Source organism: Psittacula echo (genome assembly GCF_963264785.1).
Source record: "Psittacula echo genome assembly, chromosome: Z".
Classification (NCBI taxonomy): domain Eukaryota; kingdom Metazoa; phylum Chordata; class Aves; order Psittaciformes; family Psittacidae; genus Psittacula; species Psittacula echo.
In genome coordinates this window covers 62,704,862-62,728,943 of record NC_137742.1, presented here as the reverse complement: position 1 = coordinate 62,728,943, position 24,082 = coordinate 62,704,862, and the positions used below count along the sequence as shown (strand labels likewise).

At 39.8% G+C, this 24,082-nt stretch overlaps 1 protein-coding gene across 1 annotated transcript in view; it reads left to right on the top strand.

Moving 5' to 3' along the window:
- NCBP1 (nuclear cap binding protein subunit 1) overlaps positions 1-24,082 on the top strand; it is a 34,703-nt gene that overhangs the window by 4,090 nt on the left and 6,531 nt on the right. The window contains exons 4-19 of the mRNA XM_080637165.1: positions 460-616; positions 2,545-2,652; positions 3,202-3,323; positions 3,832-3,901; positions 5,386-5,601; positions 6,621-6,718; positions 8,081-8,144; positions 12,136-12,246; positions 13,487-13,551; positions 14,275-14,337; positions 15,657-15,731; positions 17,096-17,199; positions 18,020-18,142; positions 19,440-19,542; positions 20,855-20,948; positions 23,654-23,757. Of these exons, the coding sequence (XP_080493291.1) occupies positions 460-616; positions 2,545-2,652; positions 3,202-3,323; positions 3,832-3,901; positions 5,386-5,601; positions 6,621-6,718; positions 8,081-8,144; positions 12,136-12,246; positions 13,487-13,551; positions 14,275-14,337; positions 15,657-15,731; positions 17,096-17,199; positions 18,020-18,142; positions 19,440-19,542; positions 20,855-20,948; positions 23,654-23,757 (1,677 nt within the window). The remainder of the gene's footprint in view (positions 1-459; positions 617-2,544; positions 2,653-3,201; positions 3,324-3,831; positions 3,902-5,385; positions 5,602-6,620; positions 6,719-8,080; positions 8,145-12,135; positions 12,247-13,486; positions 13,552-14,274; positions 14,338-15,656; positions 15,732-17,095; positions 17,200-18,019; positions 18,143-19,439; positions 19,543-20,854; positions 20,949-23,653; positions 23,758-24,082) is intronic.

Genomic DNA, 24,082 nt, shown 5'->3' with positions numbered 1-24,082 from the left:
CAGCCTGTCTTCATACGGGAGGTGCTCCAGTCCCCTGGTCATCCTCGTGGCCCTCCTCTGGACTTACTCCAACAACTCCATGTCCTTTGTTGAGGACACCAGAACTGCACACAATACTCCAAGTGAGGTCTGACGAGAGCAGAGAGGCAGGATCACCTCCCTCGACCTGCTGGTCACGCTCCTTTTGATGCAGCCCAGGATACGTTTGGCTTTCTGGGCTGTGAGCGCACACTGAAGCCAGCTCATGTTCATTTTCTCATCAACCAACACCCCCAAGTCCTTCTCCTCAGGGCTGCTCTGAATCTCTTCTCCACCCAACCTATAGCCGTGCCTGGGATTGCCGCAACCTGGGTTGCAGGACCTTGCACTTGGCTTGGTTGAACTTAAAGTACGCAGATTCAAAGATGCCAAATAATGTGATGAAAAAACTAACACCGTGTCTTTTTCTTTCTGCGTCAGCGCACGTCTCTTACCAGAAAAGCTTACTGTTTACACGACACTGGTTGGGTTGCTGAATGCCAGGAACTACAATTTTGGTGGAGAGTTTGTAGAAGCCATGATTCGTCAGCTTAAAGAATGTCTGAAAGTCAATATGTATAACCAAGCTGTGCATTTAGTAAGTGGCATTTGTTTCTTTGGTTGTTTTGCATTTTTCCTTTTTTTCCTCTCTCTTACTACTTTCATCACTTGTTTTATCTTTTTGTTCTGGAAGAGCTGGGCCTGTCAGTATGTATTACAGCCCCTTTTGGCATCAACTTGCAGTGCACTGAAGATATACCAAGAGGAAATGTGTGTTATGTGAGCAGTATTTATTTCCTCAGGGGAGAGAAAGCATATTAGAGTTGCAAAATTGACTTCCAATGGTGTATTTTCCCAATGATGAATTAAATCTGCAGTAAACTGACTGTCCTGCTGTCATGTAAAAGACAGACAAAAGTCATGCACTTCTATTGTGTTCAGAGGTGTATGATCTTCCGGCTCCCTTGGGGGGAAAATATAAAATAATAATAAAAAAAGAACAGTCTGGTTCTTAAAAGCTATTTTTGATGGCTGTTATCAGGCCTGTGTTTTCAGTCTGCTAAGGAGGGATGGAGATCAAGCAGGCGGTTTTAAGTGCTGTCTTTGAAACCATTTTTGCAGCTCTTGCTGCTTACAGATTTTGTTTGTAAAAAGGTATTAGGGCTTCAGAGATGTCTGATTTGGAAGCCCAGTGCCAACCTCCCCAGCTTCTTTTGAAGCCCACTGATGAAAATTAAGATTGTAAAATTTCAGTGTATTTTGTCAAGAGAATGCTGTTCAGCTGTGGGATGCTATACTATTAAAATCCTCAGCAGAACTCTTGAGTGTGCTGTTTCTTGTCTTTAGTTTCACCTTTGGTCACGATTATATACACATGACTTGTGAGAGTAACAGCTAAGGGAGTGGCAGTGGAAATCGTTCCTCAGTTTTGTCAAAGACTTTTCAAAGGCTCTTCACAGCAATGAACATCTGGAGTTTTTTGCTTTTCTCTACTACAGTTGCTCTTCGAGTACTGAGCTGGCTGCTTAGCCCAAATTGCTTTCCCAAGACTTCTTCCCAATGATCTGCCTTCAGATCAAAATACCTTTGTTGGCTTTTTGGAATACTTTTGGTGAATGTGCCCTTAAAAAGAAAAGAGCTTTTAAGAAAAAATATGCAATATTTTAATTGCTTAAATTTTTGTCTATATTGTCTGTTAAGGCTGTGGTGATACTGGGAAAGCTTCGGTCCTACTAGTGCCTTGTCTAAGTCTGAAGGCAGAATATAAATCAAAACAGAGGGGAGAGGCATAAAGAAAAAAAGGGCACCTACTTTTCGCCAGGTGTTTTCTACTTAAATTCCCATTTCTGTCAGTCTGCATTTCTTACTAGAGTGCAGCCAAATCGAAGATATATTCCTGTCATGGAGATTTCTTTCTTCCCAGGCTAATAAGGCCATTTGATTCCCAGCATACCATCAGTCTGTCACATTTCTGAAACCTGGAAAAGCCAGCAGTTTTTAGATAAGCTCTCTGTATAAATAAGTATTTATGAATAAATAATTACAGAAATTAATCATCTGTAATTGCATACAGATTTGGCACTGCTGTTTCCTGGTGCACATCTGGACTCATGGCGCAATGGATCAGTCCATCTTCACCTTTTACGAAGTTTTTTCCACCCACTTCTGTACTTTCAGTGTAGATAGAAGCACAAGGGTTTTTTCTGTAGTATCAGTTTGCACGTCTTTAAATCCATACTGGTGTTTCCCACCCTTCCTTAATTAGATATATTATCCTTGCAGTGTTAATGCAGGGAAACAGACTACAGACATTATAATTAATATGTTAAGCAGCACTTGTGACACTTGTTTCCCAGGGTTGGAAAGTGGATCTGTACCAGTGTGCAGTATTTCTCCCCTTGTAGTACTGAATGAATATCATGTTTATACTGATGATTAGTTTTAGTTATTAAAGTAATGCTTATTTGTTCATGTCCGGTCAGTTTAAAAAGTTTTCATTTAAACTTTTTTTCTTGTCCTTTTTAGGTTCGTTTTCTATCTGATCTTGTGAATTGTCATGTAATAGCTGCACCTTCAATGGTGGCTATGTTTGAGAACTTTGTGGGTGTGACACAGGAGGAAGATGTACCCCAAGTAAGCCGAAGATCTGTAGACTTTTCTAGTGCTGTTTTCACCATTGTTCTGTACTGTTACTCCTGTATTTATGCTTAGAACAGGAAAGCTTTAGAGAGAGCCAACTAAATGGACTGTCATGTGTGGTTTCCTTAAGTAGTGAAGTTTCCTTAAGTGAGTAGAAGTAGCCTGTGGCAGTTAGAAAAAAACATACATACACCAAGAAAATGCCATCTTTTTATATTGAGGTAGCTGAAGTGGATATATTTTACTTTACTTTGGCAAGTGCGTAGTGCCTGGTTTGTTCTGCTGTATCAATAATCTGCAGAAGGACTGTGAAAATGATACTGTTATCTAAGTCTGCTTGTCACTGTCCAAGTTAAAAATGGTACATTTCAAGCAAGAATTTTTTTTTCATGGCTTGTCAATCTAGTCTTTAACTTTTGGTATTTAGATCCCCCAAAATAATAATTTTGCTAATGTTATAATTTAAATTAAAATGGGGTCTATGTTCAAAAACTTTAGGAACTTTCTTGTCTACTTAGATTTCAGTGTATTTCTTCCCTGTAGGTACGATGTGACTGGTACATATTTGCATTTCTGTCATCTTTGCCATGGGTTGGAAAGGAGTTATATGAGAAAAAGGATGCTGAAATGGATCGTCTCTTGTCTCAGACTGAAAGCTATTTGAAGTAAGCTGTAATCCGTTAAAAATACTCTGAGTGGTATCTGTTCAATTAGGGATTAATAGATTTTATTATTGCTCACTTAAAAGTATTCTAAAGTCTTAGGACTGAACCATCCTGTGGGGGTAAAAGCCCTTGAAAATAGAATAGTTGGAGAGAGTTTTGAAAAGTTTTATTGACTTGTCTAGTTCTAGGGTATGTTGAAGGTCTTGTTCAGCTCACACTGGAGCAGGTGCAGTTGTAAGTGTGCTGTGAATACAGATAGGTAGTTGCATCAGTGCTCTGCAGTGTGACTGCTTTCTATCTAGATGCTTCAGTTTAACATGGCTGTCAAGATACGATAATAGATATATTTCAAGTAATCACAAACCTGGTTTTTCTATACTGTCGTCTTCATCAGCTGAAGAGATCAAATAGTAGTATGCTTGTAGTAAATTTAAAAAAAAAATAATGCTGCCCTAAATTAGTCTTTTAAAAGTCATTAACAGTCAGATTTTCTTTCCTGTGTAAACAGACGCCGGCTGAAGACTCACGTACCCATGCTACAAGTTTGGACTGCTGATAAGCCACATCCACAAGAGGAAGTGAGTGAACTTTGCATTCTTTATGGAAATTTTAAAGTTTTTGTTAAGATGTTCTTTTATCATGAAATTAAAAGGAAGTCCTACATGAGAAATTCTGTTTTTAACTTTTGGGTCTAAATATAAGGTTGTATGGGGTGAGTATTTTGTTGTTTGGTGAAAGACCCTTGAGGAAATCTTATGACGTGAGGAATGGTTGTAGATTGTACTGTTTGTTTTGGAACTGCAAATACAGGGCTTCATGTTAAAAGGACCTTTGTGAGAAGCAAAATGTAATTCCTTACTTATCCCTCAGTGTTCTCCCTCTTCAAGAAAGAAAGCTTTGTAGTGGCTTTGGTTTCTCTGCTCTGGGAAGTGCTAAACAAACACATAGAAACTGTGTGCAGTAGTCACTGTACCACTGTTCACAACTGAGCCAAAAATACTGGAGGGGAGAGGTGGCATCTAGCTGGTTTGGGGGGGAATTTGCCTTTTCAGATATTCCTGGGTTGTTTTTTTTTCTTTCCCCTAAGTTTGAGGACAAGCTTAGTTGCAAAGAGAGATATAAATTGATCTGGAAGTTTTGGAACATGGCCCTTTTACGTGTTGTTCACTGTTCACATTAAATCACAGTCTTAATAATTGTCCTGTTAATCATAATTTGGGGAGATAGGCTGCCTGATTTTGACTGATTTGTCAACATGGGTATTCTGCCTGCCCAGTATCTGAATTTCCTTATTTGGTTTAGTAGAAGAGAGATTAGCAGAGTGCATTTGAGACCATGTGTTACCCAGAGTACTGCAAGTATGACTGTTCACTTCAGGTGCCAGTTGTGACTAGTTTTATTCCCATCTTGTACAGCGATAATTTCAGTAAATGCAAAGCACTTCGTGCGTCAGTTATAACTTGAAACTTGTGTTCAGTAAGGCCACAGGCCTCTAGAGTTCTTTGACTGCTTTTAGCGAGAGAGTAATTAAACAGAGCAAGACCATTGCCTGTTTTCACAGGTGTCTGTGCCATCTCTGGGAGAATGCTGGGACTCAGAATTGTGTTGAAAACCATGGCAAATATATTTCATATTTGATAGCATTATATGTGGCTTGAATATGCTGATAGTTTTGTTTGTTCTGGGAAAAGCATGGCAGTCCTATGGAATAACTTTCCAATGTAAATGTTGGTATTATGTCTGGTTTAATACCACCAATGAGCAGTGATGGAAGTGATGTTCACTGCTGCAGTTTCGCCGACAGATTCAAAGGATGCCCATCACGCTAGGACTCCTGGGTGCTTGGTGTTTAAAAACCTGCCAGTGGTTGAGTGGAACTAGAAGCAGCTCTAGTGTTTAGAGTTCTTAAATTATTCTTGGTTTACTGAATCAGCAGTTTAAGACTTGAGTTTTTTTCTGAGTAGAATACTGAATTTAAGAAACACGTTTCTGACAGTTCATGGGGCTCCCAGCTTGGTTACATGATTTCTCACATCTGATGTTTCTCACCTTTCTCCTTCAGTATTTAGACTGCCTTTGGTCTCAGATCCAGAAGTTGAAGAAAGACCGCTGGCAAGAGCGACACATTCTGAGGCCCTACTTGGCTTTTGACAGTATTCTTTGTGAAGCGCTGCAGCACAATCTGCCTCCGTTTACCCCTCCACCTCACACTGAAGATTCGGTGTATCCCATGCCAAGGGTTATTTTTAGAATGTTTGACTACACAGATGACCCTGAGGTATATGATTGCTGTGGGGTTGGTGAGTGGATCTCACAGCTGGGTTCCTAGGCCAATATTGGTCAAAATGTGATGTCCTGTCTCCCAGCATAGTGAGTTGTTTGAAGACATGCAGCTGTTCTGCTTTGATACTTCTGCGGAAGTGAACTAAGAGACCAAGTTACTGTACAAAGTAAATCTGTGAGGAGCAGAATTTAGGGAGTGGGGTGTTTTGATGCTTTCATTTAGAATGACAATGTTGATTGATTTCTCTAATGTCTGTAGTAAAACTATTGAGAGAGTCTTTCCTTCCATACAAGTTGCTGACTTTTCCAGGCTAGGTGTTTATTGTAATGTTTAAAGATTGTTGTTTACTCATCTGTTAAAATTTGTTGATGCATATTGTGGAGCAAAGGAGTGCTTAATTGAGGTGGGTGAAAGATCTGTCTATCTTGGCATTCTGTCTCCAGCATTGTTCGACAGCAGATATATGGACAGAAGTGTATAGGAACAGGAAAAGAATATATGCTGCTTTCCCCGAGTGCTTTTATACCTCCCTTTAAGTCTGTTGCCTTTTACCTTCATTTATTTGCCCCTGTTTTTTGGTTTTGGGTTTTTTTTTTTGCAATGAACAAAACCATGACTGTTTATTCTTTCCACTCTGTTCTGGCCATTCCTGGCTTTATTTCATCATCATACTCAACTGTGATTTTGTTTCTTTTCCAGGCTGCATTGTGGTAGCCTTCCTGATGGCTCCACAGAGCAAAGGAAAGAGTGGATTATCCATGAACTTACGTTCTCTAATTTTGACACATTCCTTTTTGTAATGAGTCCTAGTATTCATTTTGTTTTAAACAACAATCTGAGCTTTGTGTAGAACTGTGTCACACCAGCTTTTCAGTCCTCAGCTGAGACCTCACTGTATTTATGTGGAAGTTGGGCTATTTTTAATATCTTTAGATGTATGTAGGATAGCTTGTTACCTGTACTACCACTGTATTTGCAGTGATCTTCCTTGAGTTTTAATTCTTTCTTACCAGGGCCCTGTCATGCCTGGCAGCCACTCTGTTGAGCGATTTGTGATAGAAGAGAACCTTCACTGCATCATCAAATCCCACTGGAAAGAGAGAAAGACTTGGTAAGAACAGCTTAGCACTATGGGGCTTTGGCACTTTTCATATGCTACCATGGATTTGGTGCCATCAGGGATATGCAGAATCCTGCACTGGTTAGATAGGGGCTGGAGAGTAAACGTTTTCTAGAACATTTGATGAATCTTGATTTACTGCATTTAACTATCTTAAAAATGTTATCTGGAATATCCAGTAATATCCAGATAATAGAAAGTTTATATGATGACAGTGGCTGCTTGAGAAGGGGTTCCTTGACAATACAGGTTGTGCTGAAAAAAATACACAGACATACCTTATTCATGGGAGCACTGTGGAGAGTGTGGCTGTGTTATGCTTCATGGAATTGTGAATCAGCTCATCTGTTGGGGCACAGCAAGCCTTGAGGTGGTGCCTTGCAGCTGACTGCACCAGTGTTTATGAGCACACTTCTGCTTCCTACTCTTCCTCTTGCATTCATCAGTTTGGGGTTACACAGCAGACATAATTGAGCGCTCTCTAGGGAGTCATTGCAGGACCAGCAGATTTCGTTAGTTTAAATTCAGCCGTGTCAGGGAACAGTCAGGGCACTTCATTTCTGCCTCAGCAATATCTGGTTTGGGTAATCAATAACTGAGGTGGTTTGCCACAGGTAGTTGGCTGAGTCATGCTTCCAAATAAAACCCACCAAACTTCTTGCAGTATGACAAAAAATTGGCAGAAACAATGATTTTGGTTGCGGCATATGATAGATTTTTTGTTATAGCTGGCTGATTTGGCGGAAATGAGAAGTTGAGGATTGTTGAAGTTACTGGGATAGCCTTTGTTAGTTCTCAGAAGAGAGTAGAAGTCTAGAAGAAGATAGAAGATTTGCCAGAGGTAGCAGTAAAATCAAGGAAGTAACATTTGTTTGCTTTGTAATAACGATAGGTGATAATGAGCTGATTAAAAAGGTGAATCACTTGAAGCCTGTGAGTTTCTTTTATAATCTATTAGCTTAATTGTGCTTTCAAGTCATTCAGAGCATCAGTTATTTGGGGTTTGTTTTATTTTTCCTTTTAATATATCCATGTCATAATTGCAGATCACCATGACAATGCAAAACTATTTTGCATAGCAGAACAGTGTTCAAGTGATGTAACTGCATAGAGATAAAATACATCATTACGAATCATACTTCAGGCGATGCTCATTGTGCTGCTTGCGGTGTTCTTGTGTTGCTTCTAAATGTTCTGTGGATTGATGAATAGACTTCAGAAAGATTTGAATTTGTGCTGCTTTTGTCTCAACTTTTGCCCAGAATTATGCATTTTATGTAACTTTGTTACTCCATCTTTGCATCACATTGCTGCTTTATGTTCTGAGCTAACTTAGTATCTATGGTTTTGCAGTGCTGCACAGCTGTTGAGCTATCCAGGCAATAACAAGATCCCCTTGAACTACCACATTGTAGAGGTATGGATTTTATACATAACCTTTTCTGTAGCTCAGTTATTTCACAAGTAATATGTCCCAGTTAGTTCCTTGATAAGTCCCTTAAATTGCAGTTTGACTTGGGAGTCAATAGAAGCTTTGTTAAATTCAACAAATGGCTTTTAAATGAGTGGGTTATGTACAGTTGAAAGTTGGAAGCTTTTTGCTGCAGCTTTAATTCAGTGCATGGGAGGTTTGGTCAAGTACAAGGTTGTGGCATTTCTCATCCTTTTAAAAATTTACATGTGATGGTTCTAATATATGGTGCAGTCTACAAGATGGCTACATTTAATTCACTTTTTGTTAAAAAAAAAAAAAAAAAAGAAACAGGAATACAGTTAAAATACAAAAGAAAATGGACACAAATCAAAATACATAAAACTCCATTTAAACCTAGTGTCGTGGTTTAAGCCCAGCCGGTAACTCAGAACCACGCAGCTGCTCACTCACTCCCCCACTTTTTTACCCCCAGCCCCTGGGGGGATGGTGAGGAGAATCAAAAGAATGTAAACCCCATGGGTTGAGATAAGAGCTGTCCAGTAACTAAGGTATAACACAAAACCACTACTGCTACCACCAATAATAATAATGATAAGGGGAATAACAAGGGAAAAGTTAAAAAAACCAATAACCAGCAGTGATGCACAATGCAGTTGCTCACCACCCTCCAATCGATACCAAGCGTGGCCCATGCAGTGATCTAGGCCTTCTGGGTAACTCCCCCCAGTTTATATACTGGGCATGACATGCTGTGGTATGGAGTACCCTTTGGCTAGTTTGGGTCAGGTGTTGTGTCTGTGCTTCCTCCCAGCTTGCCATGCTCCTTCTCACTGACAGAGCATGAGAGACTGAAAAGTCCTTGATTGGGGTAAGCATTATTTAGCAACAACTAGAGCATTGGTGCATTATCAGCGTTGTTCTCAAACTAAAGCCAAAGCACAGCACTGCACTAGCTACTAGGAAGGAGGAGAGTAACTGTTACAGCTGAACCCAGGACACACAGGAAAAATCTTTTTTTAGTGAGATGATAAAACACTGGAAGAGTTTTGCTGGAGAAGTTGTGGAGACTCTATCCTTGGAGAAGTTCAAAACTTCAAAGAACACAGCCCTGAACAACCTGCTTTTGGTGATGCTGCTTTATGTAGGAGCTGTTGACTAAATGATCTCCAGCCAGACTCAGCAGTTCTGCATGGTTTTATGTTTGGATTTTCTAAATGATATTGTTCTGCTGGCCCTGGAAAGAACTTGCTGTGAAATAATGGTGTTTCCTCTGGGGCATCTTCCATATTAGAGAGTTTTAAATACCTGTAATGTGTATCAGAATTGCAGCATAGGTTTTTTTTTTGCTGCCTCCTTTGAAGGGGCTTGTTTCCAGCATGCAGAGCTGTACAAAATTTCATTAATTTCCATCAAAAGTTGAAAGGGATAAGAGATTTCAGTAATAATGACAACTTGTCATATAAAGCCTTTTTGAAGAAGTAACTAAGTAGGTATTTCAGAGCTAATTATAACAAGAAATAACCTTATGTGGAAGATTTATCTTGATAAAAGTGGAATTGAGAATTCCTGTTGGCACCAAAGTGTCAAATATTCTGAGTGCTGTAAAGTTTTGTTACCTTGGATCAACTTGTTCTTTTTGTGCTTTCAGAGCAGAGGAATCTTAAATTAACAGAAAAAAATCTGCTCTAAGATCGAAGTATATTCATTGGTCTTATCTTCAGTATCTTAAGGTGCTGTATATGCCTATGTGTCTGTGTGCTTTACGCTCAGCTGTACACTAATGCCAACAAACAGTTGCTGCAATTCCTGATGAAATAAATTACCTGGGGCCCCTGGAAATTCTTTAGAAACTTGAAGGATGTGAAATAGCAAAGGTTTGTGTAGGTGAAATTACTGTAAAGAAGGGCAAGATGGTCTCTGCCTATGGCAAGGGGGTTGGAACTAGATGGTCTTAAAGTCCTTTCCAACCCAAACCCTTCTATGATTCTATGGCTGAACTTGAACATTGTACATTGACTATTAATGCAATTATTTCCCTTTTCTTGCAATTTTGAGGTATTTTAGAATATTAATTTCATTACTTGTCTATGACTGTTTACTTTTAATGAAACTCCAGAGTTTTTCAGACTTAGCATGCTTTTTTCAGGCTTCTGTTCATGTTACTTCTCTTAACAGTCAAGTTGGTGATACGTTGCTTTCAACCAGATTTTATCAGTTTAATCTGAAATTTCATGAACTTGTCAGTAAGTCTGTAGAACTGTGGAAATAATATGGTCTAACAAATAAATGATAGTGTTACATAAGGTTCACACCACTTAGGTGGAAGTAAATGTAGCCTGTAAGTGGTTGTCAGTCCCTTCCCAAGGGTGCCTACTTCTGAGGTCCCTGAGGCTCCACGTTGTAGTTTGTCAAGCTGAGCACAGAATACTCCATGCAACCTGGAATCTGTGTGAAACACTAAAATGCGGTGCCTTCCTCTCAGTTGCTTCTTATCGATGGAACGTAGGTATTTCTGGTAGCTGTGAACAAAGAATATCTGAGCAGCACCATTGGCTTGTTGTGCTCCTACAGCTTTTGGTACAACTTGCATTTATCAGAGCTCAGACATTCAGCTCACCAGGGTTCTAGTCTTTCTTTGGCCTTGTTATTTTCATAAACTATGGTGTGCCAGTTTGAAACACGTGTTCATTATCTAATGTTCAGACTATGTGATGAATATCATAAATACACTTTTATGATATACATAAATACATTTTTATGTATCTCAAACAGATAATGACTGCTCAACCAGTTGTTATTTCCTATCTTGAGAAAAGGAGCAGGTTTCTACCTAGTATTTTACTTAAAGAGGGCCTCCCCTATTTGTCTTAACAGTATGTCCAAGTCATACTGTCATGGAAAGGTTCTCCAGCTTCTTATAGTCTCTTCATGCTTGTAAGTCCTTCCTTAAAATAACAACTTCCAGTCAATGTGTTTTCATGTGCTGTTTGTCGAGTCTATAAATGCCAAGTAATACTGTCATGGAAAGGTTCTCCAGCTTCTTATAGTCTCTTCATGCTCGTAAGTCTTTCCTTAAAATAACAACTTCCAGTCAATGTGTTTTCATGTGCTGTTTGTGGAGTCTATAAATGGATGTTGATTTCTTACAGTAAGATCTTCTAAAGCTTACTTATTTAAACTTCAGTTCTTCTGTGTTTATTTAGAAGTTTAAGGAGAAAATTGACCAACCATAATGAAATCCTTTGTTGTATTTTAAATCTAGTTAAGAATGGCATGCAATATAAAATGAACTCAGTGATGGATGTTGTACAATGATATTGAGGGCTATTTCCATAGACCTCAAAGGCTGGCATGCTTTTATTATAGGCAAACTCAAAAATAAAACCACGAATGCTGACTGCGGGATTGTTTTCAGTTTTCTTGGAAGGATCCTCTACCAAGGGGTACTGAGCATGAATTTTTGTTGTGTGAAATGCTGGTTGAAGTTTATGGTTGAGAGTTGTGGCTTTATTTATGTAAGGTTTTATGTAGGAGGAAAGAGAATATGATGGAAAAGGTAGAGATGTAATTTTAATGTAAACAATCTTTCATACTACATGCTTAGCTTCATTTGATATGCTTGTATTTATTACTTAATGAGATCAGATGTTTTCTGCTTTTCTCAGATAGTGGTAGCACTGCAGTAGGTTGTATTGTAACTATGCCCATTTCTACAGTTACATGGTGCATTTGTTAGACATATGTATAATGCTAGTGTTGTGTTAGTATGAAATGATAAGGGTCGTTAGAGTGGATGGTGTTAGTACAGTGAAGGGTTACCACTACGTTTACAAGTTTCTCTCCCTTCTTCCTGGAACATGCATTGGACAGAATATTTTGGGGGTATGTAATTATTTAAGATTGATGGCCAATGTTGATGATTGTGCAGGCCACATTGGGCCATGCTATGATTCTGTGCCTTTCTCTCCTGCAGGTAATATTTGCAGAGTTGTTTCAACTTCCATCTCCACCACACATTGAAGTCATGTACACAACGCTCCTGATTGAACTCTGCAAGCTTCAGCCTGGCTCTTTGCCACAGGTTGTATCCTTTCTGTGCTGCTGGAGAGCATTTATAAAATGCAGTCTTTATTTTGTTTGTTCTGTAGATGATGGGATAGCAACAAATATTGGCAGTGGTAGTATTTTACAGTAGCAGCTTGAAACTCTGCCTGTAACACCTATGTGAAAGAATAGCACATCCCGCTTAGCATAGGACTAGACTTGCCAAGTGGGCAAGACTCTTCAGCTTTCTGATTGGTGTTCTGATACTTCTTCTGAGATTTCTAAGAAGTGCTGTCTTGGTGGGGGGATAAAATACAATACTCCTGTTCGTCCCTGCAGCCTAGATAGGTCTGGGCAGTGTATGGCATGGTCACAGACACATGAAAAGCTGAGAAAGAAAGGAAGTGACCAGCTTTATCTTTTGTTCTAAAAACTGTGTGAGTATTCCTCTTTTAGTAAGAAGTGTAGCAGGTGATTTAGAGGAACTTGTCGAGTTCCCACTCAGTGTTCTCGCTAGGGAGTATTCAAAAGGTCAGTAATCATCTCTCAGCTTAGGGTGGCCAAATGCTGAGGAAGGAGGCATGACTCCCATCTATTTCTGGCTATTACATTGTCCCTACTTTGCTGCCATTTTAGAACATGTTAGATCATTGTCTTGGATCAAGTGACAGATTGAGAATGAAGGGCAGTTAACAGATGCCTCTCCACTGGTAATTTCATGCCCAAATTTCATTCTACTTCATAATACCACTCACAAAATCTCAGTGATTAGAGTAAGTCTCTTTGTAGAATTGGGCAGACATCCATGCAGAAAGTTTTTTATCTTAATAGGGACACCATAAGAAAGATAAAGGCCTTGTGGAGTAAAGTCATTTAGACATACTCTCTCAAGCCTTTAGTGATGATCACAGGTTGTCTGTGGATAAGCATCAACAGCAGCCCGTAAAGGTGAGATCACGGAAGTGCTCCATAAGGACATCGGTGTCTTTTCATATCTGTGCAATTTTGCTTGTTGTGTGGTGCAAATTCTGGCTTTCTGTGGAAAAAGCCAACAGTCTCATTGCAACAATGGAAGAAAAGCAGACTGGGATTAGAGGGTGGCACTCACAATATGCTGCTTCCCTCATTCCCCACCACTGTGGATTTACTGTGATTTACCTGATTTTGGAGTTGACAAAGGGAGCTTTCAGTAACATAAAAAAAAAAATTGTATTCTATTAAAAAAATGAACGTCTGTCTCATCTAGTTCTTCTCTGTGAACCTTAATAAGATACTTCCAGCTTGCACAAGCCACTGAAATGCTGTATATGCGTTTGGATACGATGAATACAACATGCGTGGACAGGTAAGTGTGTTCTGGAGACAACGGAATGAATATCCAGTGTTCAGGGTATTGAAAGGCTGGGAAAAGAGTAGTCAGAAATCCTTGTTAGATTGGTCCTATTCAGAATGATCTCCAGGCTCTGGCTTTAAGAAATCTGAAGAGAAGGGTGGAGGACTGACTGTTTGCCTCTCCTTCCCAGCATCACACCCCCAAGAGGCTGCAAGTCTAGCTGTCTGTACAGGACAGTTTTGACTAGTGACACCTTCTCTCTGTTCAAGGTGGTTCATAGTTCCATAGTAGTCCTATCTGGTACTATGCCTGCTCCCTAGTGATCTGGGGAGAAGACTTGGAGTGCAGTTAATGGTGCATGTGCCACTAGAAGAGGAGAGTAGTGATAATTTTTCCCTTTAAGTGAGGTCTGCATTGTGTAGGAGGGCTGTTAATTACTCATTGAAAAAATGAAAGTAATATATTCACAGTAAGTTTACGCTTTAATTGTTAGTTTAATAGGTCATATTTTTGTATGAAACAGGACATGAGAGGCTATTTACCCATAAAAGCTTCTTCCTGAATCTCTGAACCCAATCTTTTGATTCTGTCAATATAAATGCTTGTTTAATGCTGTAATAGCTTTAGAGTTTATGTTTGCCTTTAAAAAGTAGAATGCATTTGTAAGAAAATCTTGGAAGACTTTCTTGCTCTTCTTACATTTAATGGAGCTTTTTTCTTTTTGTTTTAATGAAGATTTATTAACTGGTTTTCTCACCACCTGAGCAACTTTCAGTTCCGTTGGAGCTGGGAAGATTGGTAAGTTTCTCTTCTTTTGGTTCGAACCTGATACTGCAAAAACCTTGAAATGTTAAGCTTATTCAGGAAGTGTCACAGCATAGTGGCCCTATTGCTTTCCTACAGCTCTTCAGCAGATACCTTCTTAATCTGTTCATCACTGCTCAGTGGTAGATTATCTTGATAATGTCTTTAGGCACTGTATTGTCCCTGGTGAACTTTGTGATAGATCTTGTAAAAGTTCCCTAAATAGGGGAGGCAGGAACGTTATTTCTCTTAATTTGTCCCACACCCTTAGTCAGTTGCCAGCAATTCTAAAATGACTCCGCAGTTTACGTTCAATAGTGTGCCCTGACTCTTGTTTCCTATATTCATAGTGAAATCGTGCTCCCTGTCCTACCCTAAACCTTCATTATAATCTTTATCCTTGAGACCTTGTGATCTCTTTCCCTCCTGCCAAATCCTAGCACCTGAAATTCTGTCAGAGCTGGTCCTACCATCCATTCTTACCATGCCAAATCATGGACTTGCATCTTTAGCAGGAGCTCCTTGGACTCCCTCAGTGTCTAACCAGAGGTTCCCCTGAGCTTTCCATTCCAGGCACCATGTAGAAAGGAACATCACCTTGGAGTTAAGTCCTCCCTACTTCCACAGCCTGCTACCATTTATGCTTTCTGTAGCTGATCTGCCAAAGTATCCTGCTGGAGGGGGAGTGTAACTCTTTTTCATGATAATATTTTTGTGGCTTTACTTCAGTTTCTTGTCTTGTCCTCTTGTGCAGTTTAGTGCTTGCTGGCTGTCCTAGTATATATCCATGTTGGCTGACCAGGCAGCAGTTCAAAGAACTGAATTTTCTTTGCCTGGATGTTCCTGGATGGCAGTGCTTTGGTGGGTTTCGCTCGCTCACAAGCTGCCGTTTTCCACAAATCTCACACGTTACTGTATTTGAGACTTCTCTTCATCCGAAATGTGTTTGTAATCATCCGTAAGTTCAAAAACTTATGGAGGGAGGAACAGGGTATGAAATCACATGAGGTTTCTTTCCTAAGAAGAGGGAAAGCCAGGTAACCAAAAGTGCAAATTATTTTTAATCTGGTCAGGGAAGGGAAGCCACTTGAAAATACTTCCGCAGAGATGAGATTCCAGGAATGCTAATGGCCAGTAAGAAAATATTGATAAACTTACCTCATTGTCTTAAAATTGCCTACGCTTTAAAACTGTCAAGCACTGCAGTTGGCCTTACACCATGATTGGTTTGTACCTATTAGAAAATTATTAGCCAAAAAGAAGCTAAAGCAGAATTGTTTTGCTAAAAGCGATCACATTCTGTCTTTCAATAGGTCAGATTGTCTTACTCAGGACCTTGAGAAGCCCAAACCCAAATTTGTGAGAGAGGTTTTGGAAAAATGCATGCGGTAAGTAAGATGTTTTGATAGTTGGATTCAAGGCGGTTTGATTTTTATTGTTTGTTTATTTGTGAATAGTGATAGGACAAGGGGTAATGGGTTCAAGCTTAAACAGGGGAAGTTCAGGTTAGATATAAGGAAGAAGTTCTTAACTGTGAGGGTGGTGAGGCACTAGAACAGGTTGCCCAAAGAAGTGGTAAATGCGCCATGCCTGGCAGTGTTCAAGATCAGGCTGGACAGAGCCTTGGACAACATCGTCTAGGGTAAGGTGTCCCTGCCCGTGGCAAGGAGGTTGGAACCAGATGATCTTAAGGTCCTTTCCAGCCCAAACTATTCTGTGATTCTGTGTGTCCTGTCAGATTCCTTTTAATTTGGCTTGTTTTAGGTACATCTGTTCTTGCAATTCAGTTTGTTATGAGGTGGGTGTGTTCCTGGCATGATTTTAGTCTGGTTTGCCTGCTGTAGGACACTTAGGACAGTACTTCAGAGAGAGGGATAAACAGGTGGAGCAGACAATAGGGAGCTGCATATTCAAGGTATGCACACCTATAGTTACGTAAAGACATGCTTCAGCATAGGCGTGGAAAGAAATAAGAGTTTAGGCAATGTTCTTGGAAAGTATTCAGCATTCACAGAAATGGAGGGAACTGATCATAGGTTATACTAAAAACTGATAATCTTGATTTTTCTAGGTGCCTCTGATGTTCATTGACCTTAAAACAAACAACTAACCCACTCTCCAAGCAAGGAAAACAAACCCCCAGCCACAACAAGAGTAGGCAGTCAGGGCTGGACTTAAATTTGTTGAGATAGATTGATACAGGAAAGAGAGTAAAATGTTCAAAAAACCTGTGTTCAGGATTGTACATGAAAACATTCCTCCAGTTCTCAGTGAATTCAGCATAGAAAGTGTGAAAGTCTTGTGCTGCAAAACAAATGCATTTTTTCTGTGGCACTCTTCCATTAAAAACTCTGGTAGCAAAATTAAGCCTTTGTGGAAGTGAAATAAGCTGAAAAGTAAAATGAAGATACCCAGTTTAGTATTTTTTCTACTTTGAATACCAATGTCTTACTAGTTTTCTGCATCGCATCTTCAACTCTTGCATAAAGCATCCTACCAAGCAGCCTCTAAATCTTTTCACAAGCTAAATTAACTGTATTAGGTTGAAACTCTAGCATCACAGGCTTAAAATAGAAAGCATCTAGTCATAAGTTTGGTTTACCTAAGCTCCTGCTACCCAGCAGAAACTATCATTCTGTTACTGATGTATGAAAGTTAGATACAGGGAAAACATTGTAACACAGTCACTTTAGAATTAGCCCTGATGTTATTCCCATTTTAACTGTACTGCTGTGGAACTTGTTATTTCCAGACTCTCCTACCACCAGCGAATAATAGACCTTGTTCCTGCAAGTTTTTCTGTCCTCAGTCCTGCTAATCCAGTGTGCATGTACAAATATGCAGATGAAAGTAATAGTAAGTATGAAGGTTACTGAGGGATCAAGTTGAAAATAGTGTTTCAGAGCAAGATAGCACACTGTATTGACACTAATATCAGTTGCCATAAAGAAGGATACGGCTGAAATAAATATGCATGATTTCTATATGGGTAAATATGCTTCACGTGAGCAATTAATATATATTAAGCCTGAATCTCTGTAATAAAATCATCTTGGTTACTTTGTGAAGAAAAGAAAATCCAGATACATGAAGTTACTGTTGCTGAGGTGGTTGTGTTGGTGTACAGCTTTGTTTGTGAGAAGTCTAAAACTGGAAAATCGATCTGTTTCCCCTGTTTGGGCACAATGCAAAAGTAAGCATATGAAGTGATAATGTGAGTTTATTTTTTGAACTTTGTGTAACAGTGGAAGATTTTACCAGTAAACTTGGTTTAATGAAGTGTACAGAGGCAGCAGATGATGTTAAGCTTGAGGTAGATACCTTATTATTCCTTTTATTACTCAGTGTAAAGACAATCCTAAGCATAAAAGTGTTATCAAAGATTCAGTGAGAACAACCAAGAAAGTATTGTATTTTTAGGAAATAGGTGGCATATGGAGTAGAGGTTTAGAGTGATTAGCTGAGCTCAGCTGTAAATACTCTGCTCAAGGTTATGTATTAAATGTGGATTAAATTGTGCAAACAAGGAAACGTGTTGAGTGATGTGGACAATGATACTGAACACAGCTAATCTTAGGTGTAGGTGGGAAGTGCGCTTGTTTCTCTGAGGCGCAAGCTGATGTTAGAAACAGTCGCTTGCCTTCTACATGTTTTTGACCTCTTTGCTTTTGTTTAGGGTCTCTTCCTGGATATACTGTGGCGCTCTGTCTAACAATTGCCATAAAAAATAAGGCCAGTAATGATGAAATCTTCGGCATTTTAAAAGATGTGCCTAATCCAAACCAGGAGGATGATGATGGTAAGGTATATGCTGCTAGGCTTTGGCAGGTTGTGATTTGTTTTGTGTGTAGACTGTCTGCCATCCTTTGGAGAGCTATGTATGTGGTGGTTAACAGAACTGTATGCTTTTCCTTCTAATAGTTGGTTTCAATTTGTCAGTAAATGGAAATAATACACCATTGTTAGGGGGTTTTGTAAAAATATTGCATCCAGAGTCAGCCCTGGTTTTCTTAACATAAGCAACGCAATGACATGCTGTTACCCCAGATTCAGTGCTTGTATACCCCATCCTAAGAGCTTCCTTCCCTTGGTGTAGACCCACAATGGATAAGATAGCCAACCTGCTGGCTGTAGCCTTCTGTGGATATAAACTTGCGATGGGACTCCACTCACGTCCTTTCTAACTTTGCAGCCACAGACAGCATTGATTCCTAAAACCCATGTGGTTTAGGGAGTGAGGAGTGCAGGACAGAGAATTAGGAAGTGACTGGAACAGTTTCCCAAAGAAGTGGTAAATTCTCCATCCCTGGTAGTGTTCAAAGCCAGGTGGGACAGAGCCTTGGTCTAGAGTGAGGTATCCCTGCCCATAGCGGGGGGGTTGGAACTGGATGATCTTAAGGTCCTTTCCAAGCCAAACCATTCTATGATTCTGTGGTCTACATAATGGGGATGGCTTCGATATTTGTGTAATATTTGCACATGTTCTGTTATGCAAGCAGAAAGCAGCAACAGTCTGGGTTTGTTTTTTTTTCCGTGGGATCCACCGTCATGTTTCCTGATTTGCTTTAGACATCACCCACTAAAGCGTGCTCTCCCTCCTGCCAGGTAGCTGCTGCTATGAAAGGGGACTTGGTACCACTCACCCTAGTATCCATATTTGCTATTCACACTTGCTGGACCCTTCTCCGATGTCATAAATAGCCAAACCTCTGTATTCTAATTATCCTTACCTTCCCCTCTCCTCATCCACTCTCCCTTTTATATGATTTGCTAGGCCTTCAGCTTGATGCAGAACTCTGCAGTTTCCTTCTCTGTCTTTCTCTGCTGCTGTCCATCAGCGCTGTTACACCTTGATAGGCTAGCTGTGTCTCTGATAGTTTCTTCACTGACCTGGAATTCTTTCTGTGCATTTTCTCCATGGCAAAATGGGAGCCTGAAGATCTGCACATTTTGGAATCTCTGTACTAGCCTGCTGCTCAGGCTTGCAAAACCCTGCTGATGAAACTTTTTTGTAAAATGAGTTAAAACCATAAGTTATCTCTACAGCTAACTTATGCTTTCTTTGGAGTACTTAAAGTTTTAATTTTAACTTGCAGATGAAGGATTTTCCTTCAACCCTCTGAAAATAGAAGTATTCGTTCAGACTCTGCTCCATCTAGCTGCAAAGTCTTTCAGCCATTCTTTCAGTGCCCTGGCAAAGTAAGTGTAATATGTGCTTTATTTTGGGGCTGTTTAATTCCGACAGCATGAGCGAAGAACTGGAATGCAGGCTTCAGCAATGTTTTAGGTGCTCCACAATGCAAATGATTAGGAGAAGAATGATACTGCTTACTGAAGGAATGGTAGTATAGCTCCTAAGTTGTAGATGTGAATGGAATCAACAGAAATGCGTACCTTACAGACACATGATGTAAATCAAACAAATGAGACGGGTTTGGAACATTACTTCATTTTAGAATTACTCATTTGCTGATCATGGTGAGGAACAAGGGTTTCTCCTTACATTCAGATGACTGGGTAGCTCCCACCACAATACCTTGTACTGTAAATATGACTCTACAACAGTTATGTCTGTATAAAAAGTGAAGAAAGAAAAAGGAAACATGAAACTTCAAAGCAGTCTGCTGTAAAGTTCTGTCTACTAAAGCACAGAGAGTGCGTCCCTTAAAGCGTATCTTTAACTTCTAAAGAATTTACTGCAAGAATTTTGCTACCTTTTAGCAAAATGAGATAAAATAACTGGTTGTTAATCCTCTGTGTTTTGGTGTTGCTTTTAAATGGCCTTAATACGTGAAAGGTAGTCACATGCATCTTAATTATTTTTCTGTCTGTCCTTAAAGATACATAAACTATTACAAAACTTGTATCTGGGAGCTTTAGAGAGGCAATGTTGATAAAAAGCTGTAGGTAGTAACCTTCAATCAGTAGTATAAGAGGCAGGGTAATATGAATACTTAAAGCCACAGTATTTTCACTGTTGCATGCCAGCAGTGGCAGCCGTGAGATCAAAAAGAGCCTCTTGCACTTTGTATGACAGTAATCTGGGTTATGAATGCTGTGTAGCAGTCAGTATAACTGCTAAAATAGAGGCTTTTAGAAGCATTTCCTTCAGAAAGAGGCAGACTGGATAAGTGTACAAAGTTACAGAAACACATATCAAGAGGAAGGTCTAAGGCTGAAAAGGCAGCAAATTTTGCTCCAGCTGTGTATAGATAAGCACACAGAGCATTGAAAGTGCCTCCTGCTTCTAAGAGTATGAGAAATGTAGCCCAGCCTCAGGGAGTAGGTTCACCACTAAGATTTATTTAAGTTGCCTTTAGGAGTGGAGCTGTCACGTCTTTGTAGCCTATTTTAGCTCATGATAGTTATATTTTCCAAGGAATACTTGTTCAAGAATTGCTGCAGGTAGCCCAGAAGAATTTTTGTTTGCTATCTGAACCACTTGGGTTGTGTCTGCTGCTCTTGTGACCTGATCCCAACCCCTCCACTGACTACTTGCATCTATTAAAAGGTTTCATGAAGTCTTCAAAACACTTGCAGAAAGTGATGAGGGCAAACTCCATGTTCTGAGGGTTGTATATGAGGTTTGGAAGAATCATCCACAGGTAAGAGGTTACAGTGTCAAGAATCTTTGTAAGTTCCAACTGACAGTGGTTGTATTTAATAAAACCCATTATATTTTGCTTAATAGCCTTTAAAAGTAAGTTGTCTGTTGGCACCTTATTTGAGGGAAAGTTCAGATTTTATTTAAATAAATAAACTGGGTTTCCCAAGGAAGTTGTGAATGCTCCATCCCTCGCGGTGTTCAAGGCCAGGTTGGACAGAGCCTTGGGTGACATGGTTTAGTGTGAGGTGTCCCTGCCCATGGCAGGGGAGTTGGAACTTGATGACCTTAAGGTCATTTCCAACCCTAACTATTCTATGATTCTATGAGCTGTATTTACTGTTGTTTCTGGTGCCTGAAATGAAGGATGGACATGAAATATACCCATCACTGAGGCCACCTCGTCCTCAGAGTTCATTGTGAGAGGGCAAAGGCTGTCATTCTAACTTGGATTTGTATTGAACTGTTTGTCATACAAGAGCATAACTTCTGCTAAAATCATGTTTCTGTTCAAGATTGGAAAGCAGTGTAGATTTGTAGATCGAAATAGGATGTAGATCTCTTATCAAAAGTAGGTGACATTCTTAGAAATGTGGAAAGCTGGGGAGGGTTTAGGGATTTTATGGTGGGGTTTTTTTGGCCTTTTAATTGCTGGTGAAAGCCATACAGTTATTGCACAAAGCTCATGTTGGAGTCACTGTGTTGTGTGTGAGCAGGGGGAGTGGAGCTGCAGTCATTTGCTGTTCAGAACAGATCTGTCTGACAGTGCCATGATTATGTTCATTCTTGAGCCAGGAGAAATAATGCCCTGAAAGGCTGGTGAAAAATGCGTCAATTGTTTAAGCTGTTCGGTTTCTTCACAGCATTTGTTTTCTGCCTCAGCTGTCATTCTTCTATAAATAGAAATCGATAAGGAACTCAGGATGAATTTGCCTGCATTAATTATTTCATGTGTTCCTTGCTGGTGTGTTGTGTTGCACTTCATTGTGCTTGAAAGTGGACTGTACCTCACAGATGCATAGGCCAGGCTTTTGGAGGTCATGCTGCTGAGGACAGGGGGTAGTCCGTGCATCTGCTACTGGACCTATGATCCGTTCCGTATGGGAAAAACTGAGCACTTAGAAGATAGCTATATAGATGTCACCTCTCTTCTAAGTACACTGAAAATATTGAAAAAGCAGGATTTTTTTAAATATATTAAGCTTTCTGCCCAATTTACTGACCTTGAAAATGTGACAGTTACAGTCTGGCCTACTTTTTACTGCCATTTAACTGGATCAGAAGAAATTACATTACTGCAATCAGATATCCATATCCTCTTCCTTTCTGTTCCTTTGTATTGCAGCATGACCAAACTGAGATGGAGGTTTCAGACTCAGATAAACAGCCATATTAGATTTTTATGAATAAATGAAGATAGCTTTAAAGAATACCAAGTGCAGAAGTTGTGAAGGCTGTTCCACTTGATCATGGAACTTAAAATTTTCCTCTCTTGCATTTATTGCAGTTCAGTCTTTTGCTTCTGCTCAAGCCTTTTATTTTTGAGTCCACAACCTCCCTATCACACTGAAGAAATGGTGCCTGGACAGCAGGACACTTGTCCAGAGTCTGCTTTCATGCTGCTCATCCTGCTGCCATGTCTATGGGAATGTCCTCTGATGTGGTTCAGAGTATCAGAAGTATTCACATGGCATATAGTGCTAACGCATGATGTATGCTGCAGGTAGTGATTTAGCAATAGGAATTGGTAGTCCCTGGACCAGCAAGGTTGTGAGGGTGACTTCATAAAGAGAAGCTTTTAACATTGAGGTGAAGTGTTTTCTCAAAATCCTGGGTCTGTGTGTGTTGGAAGATAAGGATAGGTAATCAGAAAATCTTCCTGGCAATACAGAAAGAAAAATAGAGCATAGGATGCTATCCTGGGACTTGAAAGTCAAGTGCTGAGTCTTCTGTATGATTCATTCAGTTATTTTAATTTTCTTTCCTTAAAAGGAGCTTTGTTACACTTCCTTATTTGACAATGGGTGGTTGTAAGGATAAATACAGGGCAGGCTGTGATTCTTAGATACCGTGGCATTCAATCCCATCAGTAACCAAGATAAGCCTTTTTTCTGAACAGCTTGCAACAGCTTTAGTCAGTAACTCCCCTCTGCAGTTGCCTTCTACATTGCTTGCAACCCCCAGCATCACGACAGTACCTGCACCAAGTGAGAGCTTCCATTGACTGCACAGCGCTGGCTCTGTGCTGAAATGAATGGGTCCTGTAGAGAAGAGCTTACTGTTACATTTGAAGGCTGTTGCACTTCAAGGAGAGCAGGCTAACAGTAGCTCCTTCTATACCATTATCTGACAGGTAGATATGCTCTGGTTTGAGTACTTTGTTGTCAAGGACTAGGACTGTGTCTCTAAGACCTCACTTCCATTGATGCTTGTACGTGGCTTCTGTATGGAAGTATGTATGTTAACAAAAAGTGATCCATAACTTTCACAAGAAGTAGAAGAGGTTGTTAAATCAGAATGCTTTATGTAAATTGGTAGAGATTCCCTAATACAAGCAGTTTCAGGCTAGACTGTCCAGCTTCCTAAAGTATTTGAAATCACCCAGTAATATTACCTATGTAGAGTTGCATCAAACTATCTCTGGTTTTATCAGAGGCTGGAATATTGTCCATAGATTGTATGTGTGATGTCTTTCTCAAAATATAGATGATTGCTGTGCTTGTGGACAAGATGATTCGGACACAAATTGTTGACTGCGCTGCAGTTGCAAACTGGATCTTCTCTTCGGAGCTTGCACATGATTTCACTAGGTAACAAGAATTTGTCTTAGATTGTTACTTGTCTCTGAATTAGTATTTTAAGTGGCCAGTACATAGTTTAATCTATGAAAGCTGAGCAGTAGAAGGAAAAGGTACAATTAAAGCTTTTGCTCCTTCTACAAGATACATACTTTAGCATTTTCCTTTCTGAGTTGGGATATGCATGTTTATATGACAGTTCCAGGGTTGTTCTGCTTTGGCAGGCTTAGAGACTACTTGCAAAATCACATGCTAGCAACATTTTTGCACTATTTCTAGACAAAATCTGTTGCTGTGTGTTACAGAGCTGCTAGCTTAGTGTGGTGTCCTGGTCTTT